General features: G+C 40.2%; 1 protein-coding gene across 3 annotated transcripts in view; it reads left to right on the top strand.

Annotated features, from left to right (window-relative positions):
- RAP2A (RAP2A, member of RAS oncogene family) overlaps window positions 1-15,659 on the top strand; it is a 49,872-nt gene extending 34,213 nt beyond the window's left edge. For 2 of the 3 annotated variants that reach the window (XM_024739677.1, XM_024739666.1), the window contains one exon: window positions 6,531-10,334. In XM_024739677.1, the coding sequence (XP_024595445.1) occupies window positions 6,531-6,768 (238 nt within the window). In that variant the 3' untranslated portion in view covers window positions 6,769-10,334. Of the gene's footprint in view, window positions 1-6,530; window positions 10,335-11,559; window positions 11,593-14,370 lie in introns of those variants that run through there. The other variant, XR_003002500.1, reaches the window with a different exon arrangement.
- The last annotated feature ends 4,656 nt before the right edge of the window (window positions 15,660-20,315 follow it).

Here is a 20,315-nt window from a genome sequence, read left to right as displayed (position 1 = left end):
CCAAAAAAAAAAAAAAAAAAAAAAAAAAAAAATTACGGTATGTTTATCATAGAGCCTCTATAAAATGGAATACTGTTTAGCCATTAATATGATGTATATCACTTATTGATATACAAAGACCATGATAAGTGAAAATCGAAGCTGATATAATCTTTCATAAAAATTTACATTTATATAGATATGTATAGGAAAATAGTGAGACGATATACATGAAAATAGTTATAGCAATTATTCTCATAGAGGTGAGATTAAGAATGTTTTTCAGTTTCCTCTTTACCTATTTAAATATTGCCATGGGTTTTTTAAAATCATTATGTGTTACTTATTTGACCAGGGAGATGGAGAAGAAATGCTATTTTCATTTTGGAGAAAAGATTTCTATGTTCTCAAGAGTAAAAGGAGGGACAAGGTGTTACAGATCACAGCTCATTAGATAGGGATAAACTTTTTAGCACTGACTTTTTAACACTAACATTTAACAGAACTGACAGGAAGTACAAAATGGGTTGCCTGAGATATGATTTCTACATCACTAAAGATGCTGAAATATAACCATTTGGTAAGGTTGTCATGGAAATGATTAAAGTATCAGGTGTTCTGAGATTTTGCCTTGAGACCCTCTTGGTAGGTGAGATTTTTAACAACGGGTGGAAGGTTGAACAAGGGGACCTTGTAAGTAAAAATCTTTCCGATTCTCATTTCTGAATTTAAAGAGAATTATATTTCAACCTGCTCTTGAAAAAGTGACTGAGAAGACAGCAGCCTGGTAAAATTCATGTGAAGCATAGCCTTCTTTTAATATGCTACAATGCAACACCCTCAAAAGGAAGTTAAAGGAACTGAGTATAGTGCTATCTGTCTACAACTTACCACTGGTGAATAAATGCAGGGAAGAATGAATTGATCCTGGGCTTGCCACAGTACAAAACCATGAACTATACACATACAGTATTGTTTGGGGTCACAACGTAGTAGATCAGGTCAGTGATTCCTAAGCCCTGCTGAACCCCACAATTAGTCTTCAGATTCTCACTGTTGTGGCCTCTCCCGTTGCGGAGCACAGGCTCAGCGGCCATGGCTCAGGGGCCCAGCCGCTCCGCAGCATGTGGGATCTTCCCAGACCAGGGCACGAACCCGTGTCCCTTGCATCGGCAGGCGGACTCTCAACCACTGTGCCACCAGGGAAGCCCTAGATAGGTATTTTTTAATAGGGTCTTGAGTCCTGATCCCACAAATTCAGATTCAGTAGCTCTGGAGTCGGGCCTGGGAATCAGTATTTTTAGTTCTCAAGCTATTTTGGTGATCAGCCGAGTTTGACACAACCAGAATAAAATATACGTACACATATACCCATATCAAGACAGTTACATAAAGACTGTTGACAAACATCAAATGCTTTGAACTATTCATATTTACAAAGCTGCCTTCACTGAGAAGCCATAAACATTCTACAGCTAAGTGATACTCACACCAGTATTTCTGATGTTTCATTCATGCATTAAGCAGAGCTGCTCAAAAGAACTAATTTTATTTATTAATATATTAATAATTATTAATAATTAATGTATAATATATTATTATATATTAATATATCATGCTCATGATACAGTAAACAACACGAACATTCATGTTAATAAAACAAGAGTTCTCAGAATATCAACAAAAATCAAAGTGAGATGCAGAAGCCACTGCATGATCCCGCTCTCAAAGGAAACATCAAGGAAGTTATGCTGAGGTTGAGAAACCAGCTGACGTTTAAGAGGTGGACAGCGTGCTACTCTGCTCTTACTAACGTTAACAATAATACATAAATTAAGTATTTTGGGAATTTTGCATCTTCACCTTTGTTCCCAAGTGATGTGTTTAGAAAAGCGAAAAAATGAAGACAACTCACGAAACTATTATAAATATAGAGCATGAAATGAAAGTACTGCCATCACCTGCCAACCAGGTACCTAGTCTTCCTAGATAATCCAGTTGGCCCTGTCATAGGCGTCACGTTTGTCTTCTGAGGCCACTTTTGCCACCCAGGTTCCTAAGTTCTGTTTAGCCTGAAGTGAACAGGTTTCCTGTGCTGCAGGGTTTCTGGCTGCGGGAGTGGCAGGAGGCTATACAGATGGGCCCCCAGCCATCACACACACTCCCACCAGCTTTCACACTGCCTGGCCTGAGTCCTACCTGGCATGCTCTTCCCCAGATACCTGCTTGGCAAACTCCCTTACACCTTTGCTCACATGCCACCATCCCAACAAGGCCTGCTCTGCTCTTCTGGTTTAAAGTAGCACCTGTGCTCCCAGCCCCCTCCCTGTTCTGCAGGTTTTTTCCATTGCACCTAACACCATTTAGTAAGCCAATAATTTACGTATTTACTTGGGTGTATTATCGATGACCGTCTCCTCTGCTAGACTCTAGGGCAGAGCTCTTTGTTTTATTCACTGATGTATCATAAGTGCCTAGAATAGTATCTAGCACATAGTAGGCCCTTAAATAAATGGATGAATAAATATACAACACATTGACTGTTTATCACTAGTTACTTACACAGCGGCAGGCAGTTTTCCGTAGAGCCTTCAGTGCTCGCACAGCTAAAAGCATCCCACGTTTCTGTGTTTGAACAGTGGTGTCAGTGCGATGGAGCTGCCGGGGCCCCGAGTGCATCTCCACCTTCCTGGGAGGCGGAATGCACTGAGCACCCGCTCCACTCGCCAAGTTGGAAAGCGCTTCTGCCTGGGGACTTTGCCCCACTGAGTCTGACGCGGTTACCCCTGCATGTTGGGCTTACTCCTGAGGCGTCCATCCGCATCTCTTGTGAAGCTCAGCCCGTTGGGTGCTGTTCTTAGAGCAGTGCTGGGCTCTCAGCAGTCACTCAGTAAGTGATACGTGTTGTCTTGGGAGTGACCTGCTGTGTCTGTGCTGACTTTCAACTTCAGGGCTTAAGAACCCCTTAGAAATTAGCTAGTCCAGCTCATTTTATAGTCCAAGAAACCACGGAACGTAGAGATTAAGTTAATTTTCTAAATTCACAGCACTGGCGAGAGGCAGTTCTGGAACTGGAGTGCTGGTCTGGGCGTTTTCGGTTTGTTTGCTTCTTAATATACCGTATAGCCACAGTGCAGAGCAGAGCCAGTTTCCTCACAGCCTCACTTTACTCTGTCAAGCTCATCCTTTGCTGCTCTCCCATTTCTTTCTCACTCATCTTCCTGAAGGAGGATCCAGGTTTCTCCAGATCCTTCCTCCACACAGAGGACCAATTCTGTCATCCCAAGCCAGCGCCTTTTCCGATCCCCTTCCCCACAGGTACCCACATTAGAAGGCTCTTCCGCTTTTCCTGTTCCCTGTGGTTACGATGCTCAGCCTGGGCGGGGTAGAGTAGAAGAGGCTGTTGTCAGGGCGCTGCTTTATCCCTGTGACTCCAGGCCTGCCTCTGGCCCTCGTCCTCACCGCCCAGGTTGGCGCGCCCTCCCTCGCACTCCTCACCCCCGCCCACCAGTTCCCCCTCCTTCTTCACACTTCCTGAGGCCGTGGTCTCATATAAGCGGGCAGGAGGGGAAAGAACGCCACCCTTCGTTTATCCAGCACTTGGTTTTTCCTAGGTTCTCTCACGTGACCGTTACAGCAACCTTGTGTGTTAAGTGGGAACAGATGTTCTTACTCCTGCTTTACTGATGAGGAAATGAAATACGGGCGAGTAGAGTAACTGATTTGCCCAGCCTTGCAGCCTCTCAGTGGCCCGACTGGAAGCTGAGCCTCCAGATCCTGTCTCATATATTTATGTTAACCGAAAGAGCCACGAAATTGATCACCGTCGGGTGTTCTGAAATGTACATAATACCGTTTTTTCTTAAACATCTTATTCAGTCTCTTAAAGCCTTCTGAGAATATTAATCTGGATTTCTCTAGCATCTTTAGCATCTTGGTTTTAGGAAAGACCACTGAATTCAGTGTGTGATATAATGGACAAGGTCTCTGATATGACTAAGTTTCGGTTTAACAATCATTAAATACTGTTGCAAGTGGACCTATGTTTGCAGTGTTCTAGTTATTACCTTTTTGAGAATCTGTTAGATTTATTCAGATTCTTGATTCAGTGTATCATACAATGGTTAATGATTTGGTTTTTTTACACATTTTGAAAATCCACATATTTGTAGTTTTTAATTAAAAGTAAGAAATATTTCTTTATGTATAAAGCATATTATACTGTATATTTAAACTAAAAAGTATTCCTTAAAACAGTTATCACTTGATTAATAATAGAAAGGGATGCTTATCACTTTCCTTTTTGTTAAGTATTGTAAACAGAGATTGAAATTAATTTTAACTTTAATCGATAAATTTTACTTAATTTTATTAACGTTTATGTTACTTCACTTCTAGACAAAGTGTTTTAAACACACAGTGATGTATAGCCTCTTATAAGAAAAACAAAATGCAGTTATACCTTTGCAAGTAAAACAGATTAGGAACTGACCTTGTCCTGACAGGACTGGCCGTGTCAGCTCCTTGCCAAGCTTCTCTGTACAGCAGGCCAAGAGGGCTTGTATGCAAAGCACTGATTTATAGTGTTTGTAATGCAGCTTCATTCTCACTGCCGTTGTCCTCCCAGAGGCCAAGGAGTACACATAATTGTTTGTATGTGAGGGTACTAGAAGATGTGAAAAACTCCTGTGTCATATGTTCAGAGCTCTCAGTATGATCTGAGATCAGAAAGCCTAGGCACCGCTGAACTACAGTAAATGCGTGGAAAGTCCTTTGATAAAAATTGGAATTGTCCAGATCCATTTCTAGCAAAATGATAATATCCAAATCTTAGATTTACCTTTGATATTGTTATCCCCACTGTCCCCACTCATTTTTAAGTTGCTTGTGTATTTCAGATTTCTAAGGGGCACACTGCCTGGAGTGTGCCCTGTTGTTGAGACCATTCTCAGTTTGATCTTGTGCCAAAGAAAAAAAGAGAGACTCTGTTGGGAATATAGTTTGCTTTATAAATTAGGGTGAGTAGAGATGAACCATCTTGCCAGGATGATGAAGTTGTGGAAGTACTGTCACTAACATTAGCTGCCAGCCTGTTACTCAGTTTCCTGAATGATAAAAACGCTCTACAAATCCTGCCTTAGTAAATCCTGACCGTGTAGCTTTCTCTTCTAACGGATTAGCTGTATCCAGTCACATTTGTTATCACTTGTGTGCAGGTTTGCCGTTTGCTTCCTTTATAAATTAGAGATGCATTCTGCTTAGGGGTAAGTACAGACACAGGTATTGATTTATCCTAAAATCACAAAAAGCCTTTAAAATGATATATAAAGTACAAATGTATTAGCAACATTGCTTAGAACAAACATAAACACAATATACACAGTAGCACCATGTATTTTTACACCATGAGTAATCATTGTAGAGAGAATCATCTTTAGTACCAAAATGTTTTAGGACCTCTTTGTTCTTTTCATATTATCTGTTGTCTATTAGATTAGTTTTTTCCAAACATCTTTACTTATAGACACCTTACCTGAGTCCATCTGACTCCTATAACAAAAATACAATAGACTGCATGACTTAAACAACAGAAATTTATTCCTCCCAGTTCTAGAGGCTGGGGAGTCCAAGGTCAAGGCTCTGGAAGATTCAGTGTCGGGTGTGGGCCCACTTCCCTAGTTCATACACTGTCATCTTTTCACTATGTCTTTACTTGGCTGTAGGGGCAAAGGAGCTCTCTGGGCTCTCTTTTATAAGGGCACAAATTCCATTCATGATCTAATCACTTCCCAAAGGCCCAACCTAAATACCATCACCATCACTTCGGGGATTAGGTTTCAACATATGAATTTTGGTTGGACACACATTTAGTCTGTAGCACACTGATTCTAGTTAGGAAGGAAAAGAAGTGGTAACATCAAATAAAGCTAATGATTGGAATGTTTAAGTCCTTGTCAGGCTGAAAAGAACCGTGATTGTCTTTCAACAGGCTAATCTATAACAGTTTGTGTGAAGGGATAGAGTGTAGTTGTGTTTGGTGGGTTTCATCCTAATGAGTTCTACTAGCTTTTTTCTTATTTAGGAACTATTAGAACATGATCAGTTTTGTATACTTCTAGAACATAGTAAAATGCTGAAATTATATAAAATTATAAATTATTCGTTTAGTCACAAGAGCTAGTACCTCATCATCTGAATTTTTGTAAGCATCTCTTATAATGAAAAAAGTTTAAATTAATCCATAAAAAGGGATTTATTCTGAGATTCTGAGAATAATTTTCCAAGTATATCTGGAAAGGTAAATTGATTTTAAAAGATGTATAATTGATTAATTTAAAACATCATTTTGAAAAACCCATTTATGACCTACTATGAGAACTGCTTCTAAATGCCTTCTGGCAAATGTCAAACCAACTGGAGCAAATAATTTTTCATGTAACTAAAAAGTATATTTGTAGTAGAATATAGAGAATAAAGAGAAAATACACTTTACCTGTTTAACTTTGTGCTAACTTCTCCAACATCTGTGTGTTTTGTTTATTCTCTCGTAGGTATGAGAAAGTGCCAGTCATCTTGGTCGGGAACAAAGTAGATCTGGAAAGTGAGAGAGAAGTGTCCTCCAATGAAGGCAGAGCCCTTGCAGAAGAGTGGGGCTGCCCCTTCATGGAGACGTCTGCCAAGAGTAAAACAATGGTGGACGAACTCTTTGCAGAAATTGTGAGGCAAATGAACTATGCCGCGCAGCCCGACAAGGATGACCCGTGCTGTTCTGCGTGTAACATCCAGTAGCATTCACACGTGGCTGTCCCGGTCAGGAGCTGCCCTGAATCGTAGGTGATACCAACCTCGTCTGCTCAGCAGTGGAGCTTGCAGGATGTGTGGTGTGAATCTCCAGTGAAATAGCCGTCCTTGTTCAGAGTGGAGCAGTGATGGTCCGTTGATGTCTCTGAGTAACATATGGGTTCAGTAACTCCAGTCTTCACCGTGGTCCTCAGTCTTCTCTAGGCACCTGCAGCTTCAGGCATAGCCAAGTTGATCTACAGAGTGTTCTCCTTTGAAAGCTATCATTGCATTGTCGCTGAGTTGACAGAAGCAACCATGGTATATGTTAAAAATAATCATGGGCAAGAAACCAGAAGAATTCCTGTGACCACTTACAATTAAAATATTTTGTCTTCTGTTAAAAAAAAAATTAAGGAGAAATATTTTCCTACAAGAGTACTGAATTTCAGGAACTGAGATAGTGCTTCTAACCAATGTATCACATCAAGTAAGATAACAACAGCTGACCTGCCAACAGCATTACAGGGAGAGATTCTTTGCTCAGCTGACGTATTTGTTTTTCAAAATCGATGCTTAATTGTAGATGTTATCCTAATTTGTGACACGGAACTAACTCACACATCAGTCCTTGATAGAGCAAAAGTCACAACAGGTTGTGTAAAAATACAGCCTAGTGTTAGAATGTGCCATCACCTGCTTTGCCCAGAAAGTGGAGACTCTTACAAGGGTTTGAGCCGAATTAAAACCCCAAACCCACCCTCTGTTAACTAAGCAGGGATGGTCTTTATTACTTTACTGAACAAGAAGGAAGCAACTGTGACGGAAAGAGATTGTGTAGCCTTACTAACGAGAAGTGTTCTAGTAGATTAACTAGTACCATCATGTAAGGAAAACGAAGCCATGTTGCATCCACATGTTCCCGTTTGCAGAAACCTCACAAGACAGTACAGATAATCTTGCATTTTTACGTTCGTTAAAGCAGCAAATTCCTTCTTGCCTTTAAGGGCTATGGTTGTGGTGTGATTCTTGGCTAACCTGCTTTCGAAACCAAGTTTTCTATAGCAGAGCTTTATCGCAGGCATTTAAAACATTGAATAACCATGAGAAATAATTTGGGCTTAAAAGTAGAACATAAATTATAGAGCGGAAGTTAAGAGACAAAAAAAAAAAAACCTTTAATTTTCCTGGAGAATTATATAAAGATTTTCTTATAACAATTTTGCCCTGATTACTGAAGTGGCAAATAAAGCTAGAGTGAATATTTTGTTTTGAAAAGGTGCTCAAGTTCTGACATTTTTGGTTTTCATAGCCGTAAAGTATTTATCATTTGCATGACTAAAGGCACACGAAAAACCTATTCATAAGTTTTACAGTCAAGTGCAGAAGGGTTTTCAACTAACTTCAGAGTTACAAATGCTGAAGAGAGTATCTTGAGCTGATCCTCTGGAGATAAATTTGGCCTTCAGAACTGCAGTACCACTGAGCCTGTGATCGACATACCGCCCCACATGTTGTTGGTTTCACGCTCTTGTGCAAGTAAGCTCGGGTCTTATGTGTGTAACTGAGCGAAGAGTGTATGTTTGCGTGTGCACGTGTGTTCATTGTTCCTACGAATTTGGCACAAGTCAGAGATAATTGCCTATAATGAGAATCTGTACTGCAGGATATAGTGTATCAAAACCATTTTTTTCTTTCAAATTATTTGTTTTTATACATTATTGAAATCATTGGTAGCCCCCCAAGTGTTTAGTAACCTGACATTAAGGTTAGAGGAGAGAAAAAAGGTGGATAGTCCTTTTCATAGATGAGAAAACAGAGATCTGTGGGTAAAACCAGGCCGTGGTTGTCAGAAGTCTTTGAATTGTGAATATTTGCATTCTTCAGTATAGTTTTTTTTTATGATCCCCAATTATGAAGCACCTTGTTTATAGGACAGAAAGTTCTGACCAGTTTTATTGAAATAAATTTCATCACGTAAAAGGTGATTTGACTCGATCACGTGGAGAAATCAAAGATTCAAGAAGTATGATTTTATCAACTGAATTAGAAATATTTGTTAGTGCACTGTTTGAGTTTTGAATCCTGTAACTTCTAAGAATGATTCTGTTTTTTAGAATTCCATATTTGGTAGCAATTTATGGCAACAGATTACATATTAAAAACATCTATAAAGATTCTACAGTTTTACATTGTGGATTGCTATGCAGACAAGAAAAGTTAAATAATATGAAAGGTATGGCAAGATATAAGGTGGAAAAGGTTATCTAAAAATTTGGGTTTTAGTTAGACGTGTTTGTCAGACAATAAGGTGGTTTTTTACTGTAAAGATGTTAATAACTGATTTGGCTGCCTGATCAGTGTTTCCACGCAGCCCTGAATATTTAGTGACAAAGCATCAAAGATACGCAGAAATGTGGAAACGTTTGTGCGCTCTTACTGTTGGTATTTCATCTGGTATGGATATAACTCAGCTTGAATGAATGTGTTTGTTGAGACGTTAATACAAAGCTTAAGAACAGGAAGATGAAATTTGTTGGCACATGAAATAATAGTGGCTGAAAGTTGGTGACCTTGGGTCACTATTTATTTTATGCCCTGATCAGAGTAGCAACTAGATAAGTGAAAGTTTTTCTAACATGCCTTAAAAATGTTATGGTTTGATCCAAAGACCCACTTTTTCTTTAGCTACTATGATAGGTTTTCTTTTTTTTCTGTTTCATCTCGTTTTACTTTTATACAAAGGCAGCATTTTTAAAGTTTTTTTCGTTCTATATCGCAACTTTTTTTTTTTTTTTGGTTCTTTTAAGCTGTGATAGTGATGGTAACTGATGCCTTTCATTTTGTTCAACTTATACAAAACAAGCCAGCATCTGATCAAAAGTATTACATAAAATCTTCCTTAAACTATTGAAAGGTGCTTTGATGATTTTCTCCTTTGGTTTGTAGAATTAGGACTGAAATTTTGACTCTGATCGCTACAGTTGCCATCACTTTTCTGTGGTAAAACTACTGATATTTGCTCTTCTGTATAAAGAAATGTTGCCTAAGGGTGTCTGCTGTTTGTTTTCAGAAGTTGCCCACTGGGGGTATTGTCTATATGTATGAATATGAAAGTGCTTATTTTGCTTGTTGCCATTGGTTTTTTGTTTGTTTTGTAGTTTTTTGTTCTTCTCAGTAGTCTTGTGTTAGCACTTGGGTAAGCTTTAATTGTCTCCTTAGCCAATCAAATGTTAAAGACTATGGGGGTCTTTTTTTTTTTTTTTTTTTTTTAACGTGTCACATTGTGCATCTCTTAAATCTTGATCAGGGTTTCAAGAATGACTGCAGTGGGTTTTGGAAACAGACTTATCCTTATTGATTTGGGATTTCCCAGAGATAAATATAGTTCACAGTTAATTGTTGAGCTCTAATACAACTGACCATTTAAAATTGAACAACAGTTTATTGTTTTGTAACAATGTCAGTTGTTAAACCTTGACATTTCAATTAAAACATGAATTGTAGTTATAACTCAATGCAAATTCAACAGTTGTATTTGGAGTTAAATTATTTTAACAAATAAATTTATTTAATGAAATTTCCTCTGGGTTTGGGTCTCTTTTGGTTCTAGTTGCTTTGTAGCTGTTCATGAGTGAAACGTATTTAATGTATTTTTTCAAAAAAAACCTAAAAATTGCCATAGAGTGAATTTAATACTCTTCTTACAGAAATAGTCAAGCTGAATTAAATTGAATTAAATTCATCATGTAAAAAGGGAGGTTAGTAGATCATTTTCACACCATTTAAAAATTAAAATAACGTGAGAAAGATTTTTAAATCAGTAATTTCAAATATAAAGTTGTCTTCATAAATGGTATTTTATATTTTTGATGATAGCTGGCTAATTTGAAATCTCAATGCTCTTGTTCACAGAGTTGTTCTAGATAATTAACATTAATTAGCTTTTGCTTTGTAGCCCTGCTAGTATCACTAAAATGTATCCGTGTCCTTCTAGTCATGGCTTGGGGCTTTTTGTTTAGGTCTTGTGGATTTTAAGGTACCAGAAGCTGGAGGTTGCTGTTTAGTGGGGCTGTAGGGCCTGCTTGTTCTATATACAGCCCTTTTAATGTTGACAGATGCTGTTAATTATATACAGCCTTCAGCTGCTCTGATAAGGAGCCCATTCATCCCCTAAGCCAATTTAAACTGTGCCTTTTGGTCATGTTGCCTTCAAACTCTGTTGAAATTTCCTGGCAACATTCCACCAGTTTAGAAGCCTCATTGTTTTGGAATATAAGAATAATTTGAATGACTATAACAGAGGCACTGTAGACAGAATCTCAAATATTTAAAGGAAAACATGCCTATATTTTAGTAAAATAAATAAATATCTACTGGTTGGCTTCATAATCTCATTTGAAGCATTTGTAAAGTATTTAAGCCTATCAAATTCTAATTTCAGTTGGGAGAATTTCTTTGCGGCTGGAAAATAGTGTTTTGAAATTCTCACAAGTTGTACCATTTATTGATTGTTAGAGGTTCATGAATAAAAATATAAATAGCTGAAGGAGTAAACTGCCACCAGTTGGGACCCCATCTGACCTCTGGGACCCGTGAAGCAGAGAAAATTGTCACAAACTCCCTAAAAAAGCTGCTAACCTCTTATTTGTTTTTTAATTCAAAATATCTATGTTTCCATGTAACTAGGAATGAAACATAGTGGCACTTCATTTGTTAAACAGATGATTTAAACTGGTTTTACATTTTTCCATATTAACTTTTTTCCCCTGCTTTTTGTTTTTGTTTTTCCCTTTGAAGTATTAGGCTTTAAAAGATCTGCTGCTCTTCCAGGTAAGGTGGTTTGTTAATTTCTTTCAATATTTTCTTAAAACAGTAGTCTTCATATTACCTTCTAAAGATTCTTCCAAGATTAATGGAGAAAAAGGAAGACTGTCTGCTGGAAAGATTAAATATGAAGACCTATTTATATACACAAGTTAGGAAAAAAGAAACTGAAGGAATGATACTTGGTTGGATTTATGGGAATTTTTATAAGACTCTCCCATTTCAAAAGCTTAAAAATATGAAAGATTTCATTTTATCATATGATTACAATTTTACATTGACAGTATTTGGGGTATGCTTTACACTTTTACCTTAAAAAAGATCAAATATTAGTGAAAAGCACAAAATATAAAGGGAAAAGCCACCCAATTCCCAAATTCCCTAAACAACCATGTTAACATTTGATGTAAACCATTCTAGACATATTTCTCTGCATATACAGATACACATACACAGGTAGTGAGAAAGATAAATAATTCTATGTTGCTTATAAGAAAACTGGCTCTAAGGACTAAAAATGAATCACCCATGGTCACTCAACTAATAAAAGTGGCAGAGTTGAGATGCAGACTCTTCTAACTTTAAATCACCTTTTCCCCACTGTTATGTCTTTTTATATATGGTATCCACTCGTTCCAGGCTCATTCACCTGTTACTCCTTGAGGATTACTCACATCTGGCATGGTGCAGCCATACAGATAGGCACATACACATAATCCCTGATAAAAAAGACAATTTAATTGTCTTGCTTCCTTCAAGCTGCTATGACAAAATACCATCGACTGGGTGGCTTATACAACAAACAACTATTTCTCACACTTCTGGAGACCTCAGAGTCCAAGACCAAGGCTCTGGCAGATTTGGTGTCTGGAGCAGGCCCTCTTTCAGGTTGCAGATGGCTGACTTTTCCCTGTGTACTCACGTGGCAGAGGGAGAAGGCAGCCCTCTGAGGTCTCGTTCATGAGGGCACTAACCCTGTTCATGAGCAGTCCACCCTCATGACCTAATCACCTCCTAAAGGCCTCCCCACCTAATACCATCACGCTGAGGATTAGGTTTCAACATAATGAACTTAGAGGGGACATGAACATTCAGCCTCTAGCAATAGTCCTCTCCTTGCCTTTCCATTTACCTCAAGGCAGATAAGAATTAGCCTACTGGCAAGAATTAAGTAATCTGTACCTTTCCTACTCTTATATGCCCATGCTCAGTAAGCCAAGAGGAGTCAAAGTCCTGGGCACACAGCCCACAGAGACCGCAGCTGGCGCCGTGCTTTGTTTCTAAAGCCAGTGCAACAGACCTTAGCTGTTTCATCCTGGGAATTTGAGGAGTCTCTGTGGTGGGTGGGGATGGATGGCGGTACAGCAGGGCTCTGGGACTCTGCTATTAGAGCAAGTGTCTACTTCCCAAGGAAGCGTTCAGGCTAACTACAGGGTCTGCAAGAGCCATGCCCCTGGAGGGTGGGAAGTGGGGGCACTGAGCTAATTTAGGGCCATCGCAAAACTAAGGGGGGCAGAGGGATGTATAGATCAGACACTACACAGAAGAGTCGATCCTAGGTCTATGGCTACAGTTAAATATTAGAAATTTTTAGGTTTTAGTGACATTTATGATTAAAAACGTCAGGATTAGAAAGTTATTTTCTAAGACGCTTCAACAAAATGAGTGATTCACATATACTTAGAGCGATTGAAAAATCATTGTTTAGTGGGAAACTACTAACACCAAGAAATGCTGTACTATTAGTGAAAAGGCAATAGCATTTCTGTGAAGATAGTCACAAAATCTGCGTTAGGAAATAAAAAAGTGTGAAAGCAACCAGAGGCTTCATTTATTTAGTCCTTTGTCACGTCTGTGTGGTGAGAAAGTGAGAAAGTCATAGCCTAGACTCTGAGTCCAGGTTCCAGGGGGAGATCTGCCAACGAGATGTTATGGCACGATGGGCATCACTTATTTCTTTGGGTACTTTTTACCCAAGAGTTCTGAGGCAGCCTTATACCATGAGATATTTTGTAGGAAATGATTCTAGAATCAAGTAAGTTTGGAAAACTCTGCATAATAGATCTCACTTCTTGGAAAAGGCTCAGAAAAATTCTGCTGGTGTTTCTAAATCGAACCTGACTGCAGGATACTTTCTTCATATAATATCTGGAGTGAAATTTGGAAAATACTGTTAGATATTTGCCTTACAAACCCTGCTGTGGGGACTCCGTCCAGGTGAGGGGCCTGGATCAGTTGTGAAGCTGGCAAGTCTAGTCTTGAGAGAGAGAAGAGGCACTGTGGTCTCTGTGTATTTTGCTTAGACCCATAGTTAACCTTGGCTCTCAAAGCTTACCTTTTTGAGAGAGCTAAGAAGAAGGCAGAAAGATAAAACCAAAGAAAAAGTCTAAACTAGTGACAGTTTTCTCCTTAAAGCCTCTGCTGGCCAGTGTATATGTCTATTCCTAGGCTGACTCACAGCAGCCTGGACCCTGCTCCCCACATCACAGTACCCACCCCATTGCACTGTGATGCACAGTCTCCTTGACTTGGGTCCATATCAGAAAATGATGAGTTGGGGTACCATTAAGAAAGCATTGGCCCAAACATCCAGGAATCCCTGAATCCATCATCCCTGTGGAAGGTATAAGCTCATGTGTACCCACCCTCACACAGTCTCTCTCTCTCACACACACACACACACACACCCTAAAATACCAGAGTGAGAGAATGGCAATTACTTGCTGGAGCTTTCATTTTAAAGCTGCAGTGCAACACACTAGTGTACTGACTGGACCCCCCCAGACTCAGGTTGCCAGAGGAGCCTAGAACGAGAAGCAATCCAAAGACCTCTGTCTACTTCTGTCTTGGAGCCTGAATCCAGATCCTGAATCTTGCCTCTGCAATGCAAAGAAAGGCCAGAGCACCTCAGCTGCTGTGAAGAACCAAAAGAGAAGAGGCAAGTTCTCCCCGGTCCTGATAGCAGAATGGGAGAAGGCTCACAGGCCGAGGACCCTCCTGGGGGAGCTGCCTCCAGTCTCATCTCATTTCACAAGGGAGAAGAAAGAAGGGCAGGGAGACCCTGGCCTTTCTCCTGCAGGGGGCCATCTGGGAAGCAGGCTATTGTGGCCAAAGTGAGCTTAATCCGCCCATCCTCCAGCAGCTGGCCTCGTCCTGGGAGAGGAATGGAGATGGAAGTGAGGACAAATACAGGTGGGAGGACAGCCTTTCCTCCACCAGAGTCCACAGGACCTTTCTTTCTTTTTTTTTTTTAATTAATTTGTTTATTTGGTGGCACTGGGTCTTAGTTGCGGCAGGTGGGCTCCTTAGTTGCGGCTCACGCACCCCTTTGTTGTGGCTCGCTGGCTCCTTAGTTGTGGCACATGTGCTCCTTAGTTGCAGCCAGCATTCTCCTTTGTTGCAGCTTGCTGCCTCCTTAGTTGTGGTATGTGTGCTCCTTAGTTGCAGCCAGCGGGCTCCCTAGTTGCGGCACACGAACTCTTAGTTGCGTCGCGCATGTGGGATCTTCCTGGACCAGGGCTCGAACCTGTGTCCCCTGCATTGGCAGGCGTACTGTTAACCACTGCACCACCAGGGGAGTCCTTTAAGTTACCTATTTAACTTCTCTTGGTCAAGGCTAATGAAGACATATTAATGAAATTAATTTAAAATAGCAAATATCTGATTCCTTTTCTCTTCTTTGTAAAATTGGTTCAATAACAAAGCAGTTTAAATGCCCAGTGATGGTTGATTTATTCTCAATTACTGGATTTACCTGGCTGCAGGTTAACTGGTTTGGTTTGCAGACTATCCTAACAGCCCATGAAAAGAGATTCTTTTCCTCCCTAGAGAGATTTTCTCCCAGAGAGCCTTGGTGATTGAGAGACAGCTGATAAGATCTGGTGGTAGATATCTCAGTGGGAGGAGCTGTCTTGATTAATTCAGAAGCATGAAACCTGGAGCATTCCTCTCCTCCCCCCTCAGATCACCAAGCCCTAAAGCTTCCTTCTTTCTGCTGCAGGAGAGTCAAGGCACTAATCAGGACGACCTTGTTCCTAAACCCACCGCAGCCAGCCTTCCCTAGAAAGTGACAATATCACAGGTGACTGTAACACCTTAACCAGATTTAGTCTACAAACCAGTCAATCTACATTGGATTAATAAGGAATTTATTACAGTTTGAGGTTGCTTTCTTTTTTTTAACTGACCTATAACACACATATAGTAAAATGCCCCAAACTAAGTGTTTTATACCTCAGGGAACTTTTACATATGTAGCCACCAACCACATCAAGATATAGACCTTTTCTGTCGCTCCAGAGGGCTGCTTCATACTCCTTCTCAATACCCACACCCCACAAGTAAGCCCACAAAGAACCACCGTTCTCACATCGGTCACCATGGGTTAGTTTCGTCAGTTCCTGAGCTTCATATAAATTAAATCAATAACAAAGCAGTTTAAATGCTTTGTGTCTCAACATTATGTCTGTGAGATTCAGCCATGCTGTTACGTATAACAGTAGCTTGTTCTTTCTTATCACTATACAGCATTCCTGTGTATGAACATACTTCAATTATTTATACAATCTACAGTTGATGGACATTTGCATGGTTCCCACTTCGAATCTATTATGAAAAAAAGCTGCCATGGACATTCCCGTCGATGGCTTTTTGTGGTGGACAGACACAAGGCTCATTTCTCCCAGGTAAATATCTAGAAGTAGTATTGCGAGGTCACAGTAGACAGTTCACACCAGGACGAGCAAGTTGCACAGGTCGCGGAATGGGCTACTTGGTCAGCAGACCCTGCAACAGAGCTTAGTGTGCCGGATGTTTATTACAGGGTGCCCTTGGGATCAACTCCTGTAGAAGGGAGCGGTAGGAAGTAAGACTGGACAAAGGGAGAGTGAAATCGAGCTGCAGTGCCCGGCCAGTAACAACCTGGCTCGGGGGTGTTAGAAATGGCCCCTCAGAATTATCCCGAGTTGGGCAAGTGGGCTAGCCCTTTGTGCCCTCCATCAGTCATGGTGACTTTGGATGAGAGGCAGCTGAGGCAATCGCAGAAGGATTGGAGATGGAGGCTGTCAGCACTCTTAAGCATCCGGGGCAGGAATCATCTCATTGAAAGGAGATCCAGGCAGCGCCTCACAGTGTCTACCTACTCCACACACCCATGTGCGTACCTAGTGCTGTCAGTGTTTTTCATTTTAGTCATTCTGGTGGGTGTGTACTGGTATGCCATTGTGGATTTTACTTTGCATTTCTCTAAGGTCAATAACATTCATATGCTTATTGGCCATTGGTTATCCTCTTCTGTGATGTACCTGTTCATGTCTTTTGCCCATTGTTTAAATGGGTTGTTTGTCTTTCTCTTGTATATAAATATTAGTGCTTTATATTTTCTGGATGTATATTTGTAAATATACTATCCCAGTACAAAGTTGGCCTTTTCACACTCTTTGGAGTCTTTCGATAAACAGAAGGCTTTAATTTTAATGAAGTCAATGTACCAATCTTCTCTTTTATGATTAATTTTTTTTGTATTCTTTTAAAGGAATCTTTCCTTACTTCAGGGTTGTTCTTGACCACCAGGCCCTCAATGGTATGCTGATTGGACCTTAACATAGAATAGTTACTTTAAGCATACAGGAATTGTTGAGCAAGCGAAATACAGCTACTGTTATTAGTTAGTCTTTGTTTCACATTATTACTGAAACATTTAATTGACAAGTGAGGCTCTTGGCCAGTGTTTCCCTAAATGTATGTCACCAAGCACTATGTCTGTGTTGAAAAAATAAAAACGGATTCCGTGATCAAATAAGTTTGAGAAACTCCTGGTTAAACAAAGTTAAGCAGGTTCTTTACTGCAGAACTCCTGTGGTTTTCAATATTCTAATATCCATTAGATAACTTCAAGAGAGATGGCGGATACTTTCTATCCCCAAATTATTTGACCATAGAATGCTTTCTCCCCAGAGCATTTCACAGGACTGGTGTTCCATAGGTGACTGGTTTAGTAAATATCTCTCAGGACAAAAGGTATGATGTCCAACAAAAAAGAAGTCAAAAAAATCTGAATCCAGGAGTCCATAGTGATATTTTAAAAAATACCTCTAAAAATCATGGGGGAAGGGACTAGGCATTTTTAATAGAAGGATACTAGTTAATGAATGTAGAAAGACATAGAATCAGGAAATCATCATTTTGCAATCCCCCGTGTAAAAGTAGATTCAGGCAAAGATCATCAATAAATGCTAAGACCATTGGGTAAAAAGGTTATGGGGAAATGAAACATTCTCATGGTCTCAATACAGCATTCCTCAAATTACTTCTTTTTTTTTTTTTTTTTTTTTTTTTTTTTGCAGTACGCGGTTCCCTCACTGCCGCGGCCTCTCCCCGCCGCAGAGCACAGAGTCCGGACGCGCAGGCTCAGCGGCCACGGCTCACGGGCCCAGCCCCTCTGCGGCATGTGGGATCTTCCCGGACCGGGGCGCGAACCCGCGTCCCCTGCACCGGCAGGCGGATCTCCAACCACTGCGCCACCAGGGAAGCCCCCGCAAATTACTTCTTAATTGCTAAGTGACAGCTGTAGCTTTCCAGTGGAAAGATCTGGCTGACACCAACTGAACCAGGTGATCAAACCTAGTAGCACCCACAGTGAGACTCAAGTCTATAATGGGTCTCTGCTGTGACACATGAGAAGCACCCCATGTGCTTCACCTATGCGGTATCCTTGCCAAAAACATCTCCCCTGCCTCTAATCATGGGAAATAAATCAGACAAATCCACATCACAGGCATTCCACAAAAATAACTTTGGATGCTGCAAAAAGGTTTGTCTCAAAAGGCAGAAATGGGGAGAGGGGGGTTTTCTAGACTTAAGGAAATGAAAGAGACATTTTTAAGAGTGGAAACATTTTTTCCACTCTTTGCACGTGGGAAAGCCTCCTCATCTTTCCCATGTGCAATGTGGTTCCACAGACAAAATTGTATCGCATATGGAACGCCTCCAAAGAAGGAAAACGGGGTCCCACCCCTAAGGGAGTCCATCAAAATCGATGTTTGGGGCTCTGTAGAAAAAGCCAGTCGTTCCCCTGACCTGGAAATTCAGGAGCCTCCTTCCACTGGGGACTGTACTCCACTCCTTTCCTGCTGAGAATCAGTGAATTAGCTAAGGCTTTTCCATTAACATAAGTGATACTCTTAATACTTGCTGCCCAAAGAGCTGGACTTCTGGGGTTTTTTTTTTTTGGTTTTTTTCCCCACCTTTATGGCTGAACAATACAAACTAAAGAAAACCCAGGGTACTGTTGCCCTGTGGCCAAACGAGAGCATGTAAGTAATTTTGGAGTTTACCTGTGAAACCTGAGTGGAGGATTTAGGATAGACGTCAGTTGTCCCCTTTACACCAGCTCAGAGCTTCATCGCAGGCTTCCTTCCTTCCTTCATTCTTCCCTTTGGCCTCATTTGTCACCATACCTTCCAGGCCCTGTGTGGCTGGATTTTCTCCACATCCTAAGCACAGTCGCTATTTAAAGCATTCACATTATTTCCTTTTGAGAATGATTTTGGTCTGGTGGTGGCTCTTGTTGTTTTTTCTAGCAATAAATTATCTCACTTCAGCAATTTCCGGTGTTTTCATTCCCCAATCAGGGAGCTGTGCTCTGTAACTAAAACAAAACAAAGATACAAGAAACTCTTCTCATTCACTCATACCTCTAGTATTCATTGTATAATTTTTTTTAATTACAAACTTTTTTCCCCCTCAATCGTACATAACAAAACTGATTTCTCACCATTTACTTGAAAGCAGGACAATAGTGACTGTGACCTCTAGGACCTCCCAAAGCCACCTATGGCCATGGCTTGGGGCCAGGTGAGAAGGACAGGAAAGAAGCCCCAGGGCCAGGGGCAGGATTGGCTGGGATACTGGTACCAGCTGGGGAACAAGGACAGATGCTTCTTGGGACTCAAGGGAGAGTCTTTTCAAGGGTAAGTCCTGGCGGGAGTCCGAGATGGAGAAATATGATAGTAAGAAGTGGAAAACCCTAAAATAATGGCTGGCCCTCTCATTCTTACTTGAAGGAATTCCAAAGAGGAGCAAAGGAACACATCTTTTCTTTTTGTTTTATTCTATCTGCGGAGTTCCTTCAGGATGACTGCATCCTCTTTTTTTCTTCCTACAAAGCTTTGTCAGCCTCAGTCCTGAACAAATATCGTCTGACATATTAGCACATCAGTAGCTTAGAAAAATATAATTAAAGGTAAAATGTACTAGAACTGAATGATACAGATACCCTAGTCATTCACTTTTAATTACATTTGGATGGATTTTTTGTTGCCATGGAAACTCTATGCTTAGGAAATTTGAGAGGCAGGGATCTCCTCCAAATTTCACAGTTCTTTATCTTAAAGAAATTTCTCGTTCTATTTATGAGTTTAGAAGATATTCTGCAACTTTCCATTAGGATAAAAGGCAAACTTATCTGTTGTCAGTTGCTCAGAGAAGTTAACATAAAAGGCATTGTTTGCTTTTCATTGTTACAAATTTCATTGCTGCAAAAACTGCTATAAATTCTATATGGAACTATTTTCTTTATTGTCTGTAGGTTGGTTGATTCATTAAACTTGTATGTCCAAAATGGCAGCCACCAGCCACATTCACATGTAGCTATTTAAATTTATGTTAGATACAATTAAATATTCAATAAAATGGAAATATAATTCTTCAGTGGTATTGCTAGTATTTCA

Source organism: Neophocaena asiaeorientalis, unplaced genomic scaffold, assembly GCF_003031525.2.
Source record: "Neophocaena asiaeorientalis asiaeorientalis breed wild unplaced genomic scaffold, Neophocaena_asiaeorientalis_V1.1 scaffold9, whole genome shotgun sequence".
Taxonomy (NCBI): Eukaryota; Metazoa; Chordata; class Mammalia; order Artiodactyla; family Phocoenidae; genus Neophocaena; species Neophocaena asiaeorientalis.
The sequence above is the reverse complement of the archived record's forward strand: the minus strand, read 5'-3'. Positions and strand labels throughout refer to the sequence as shown.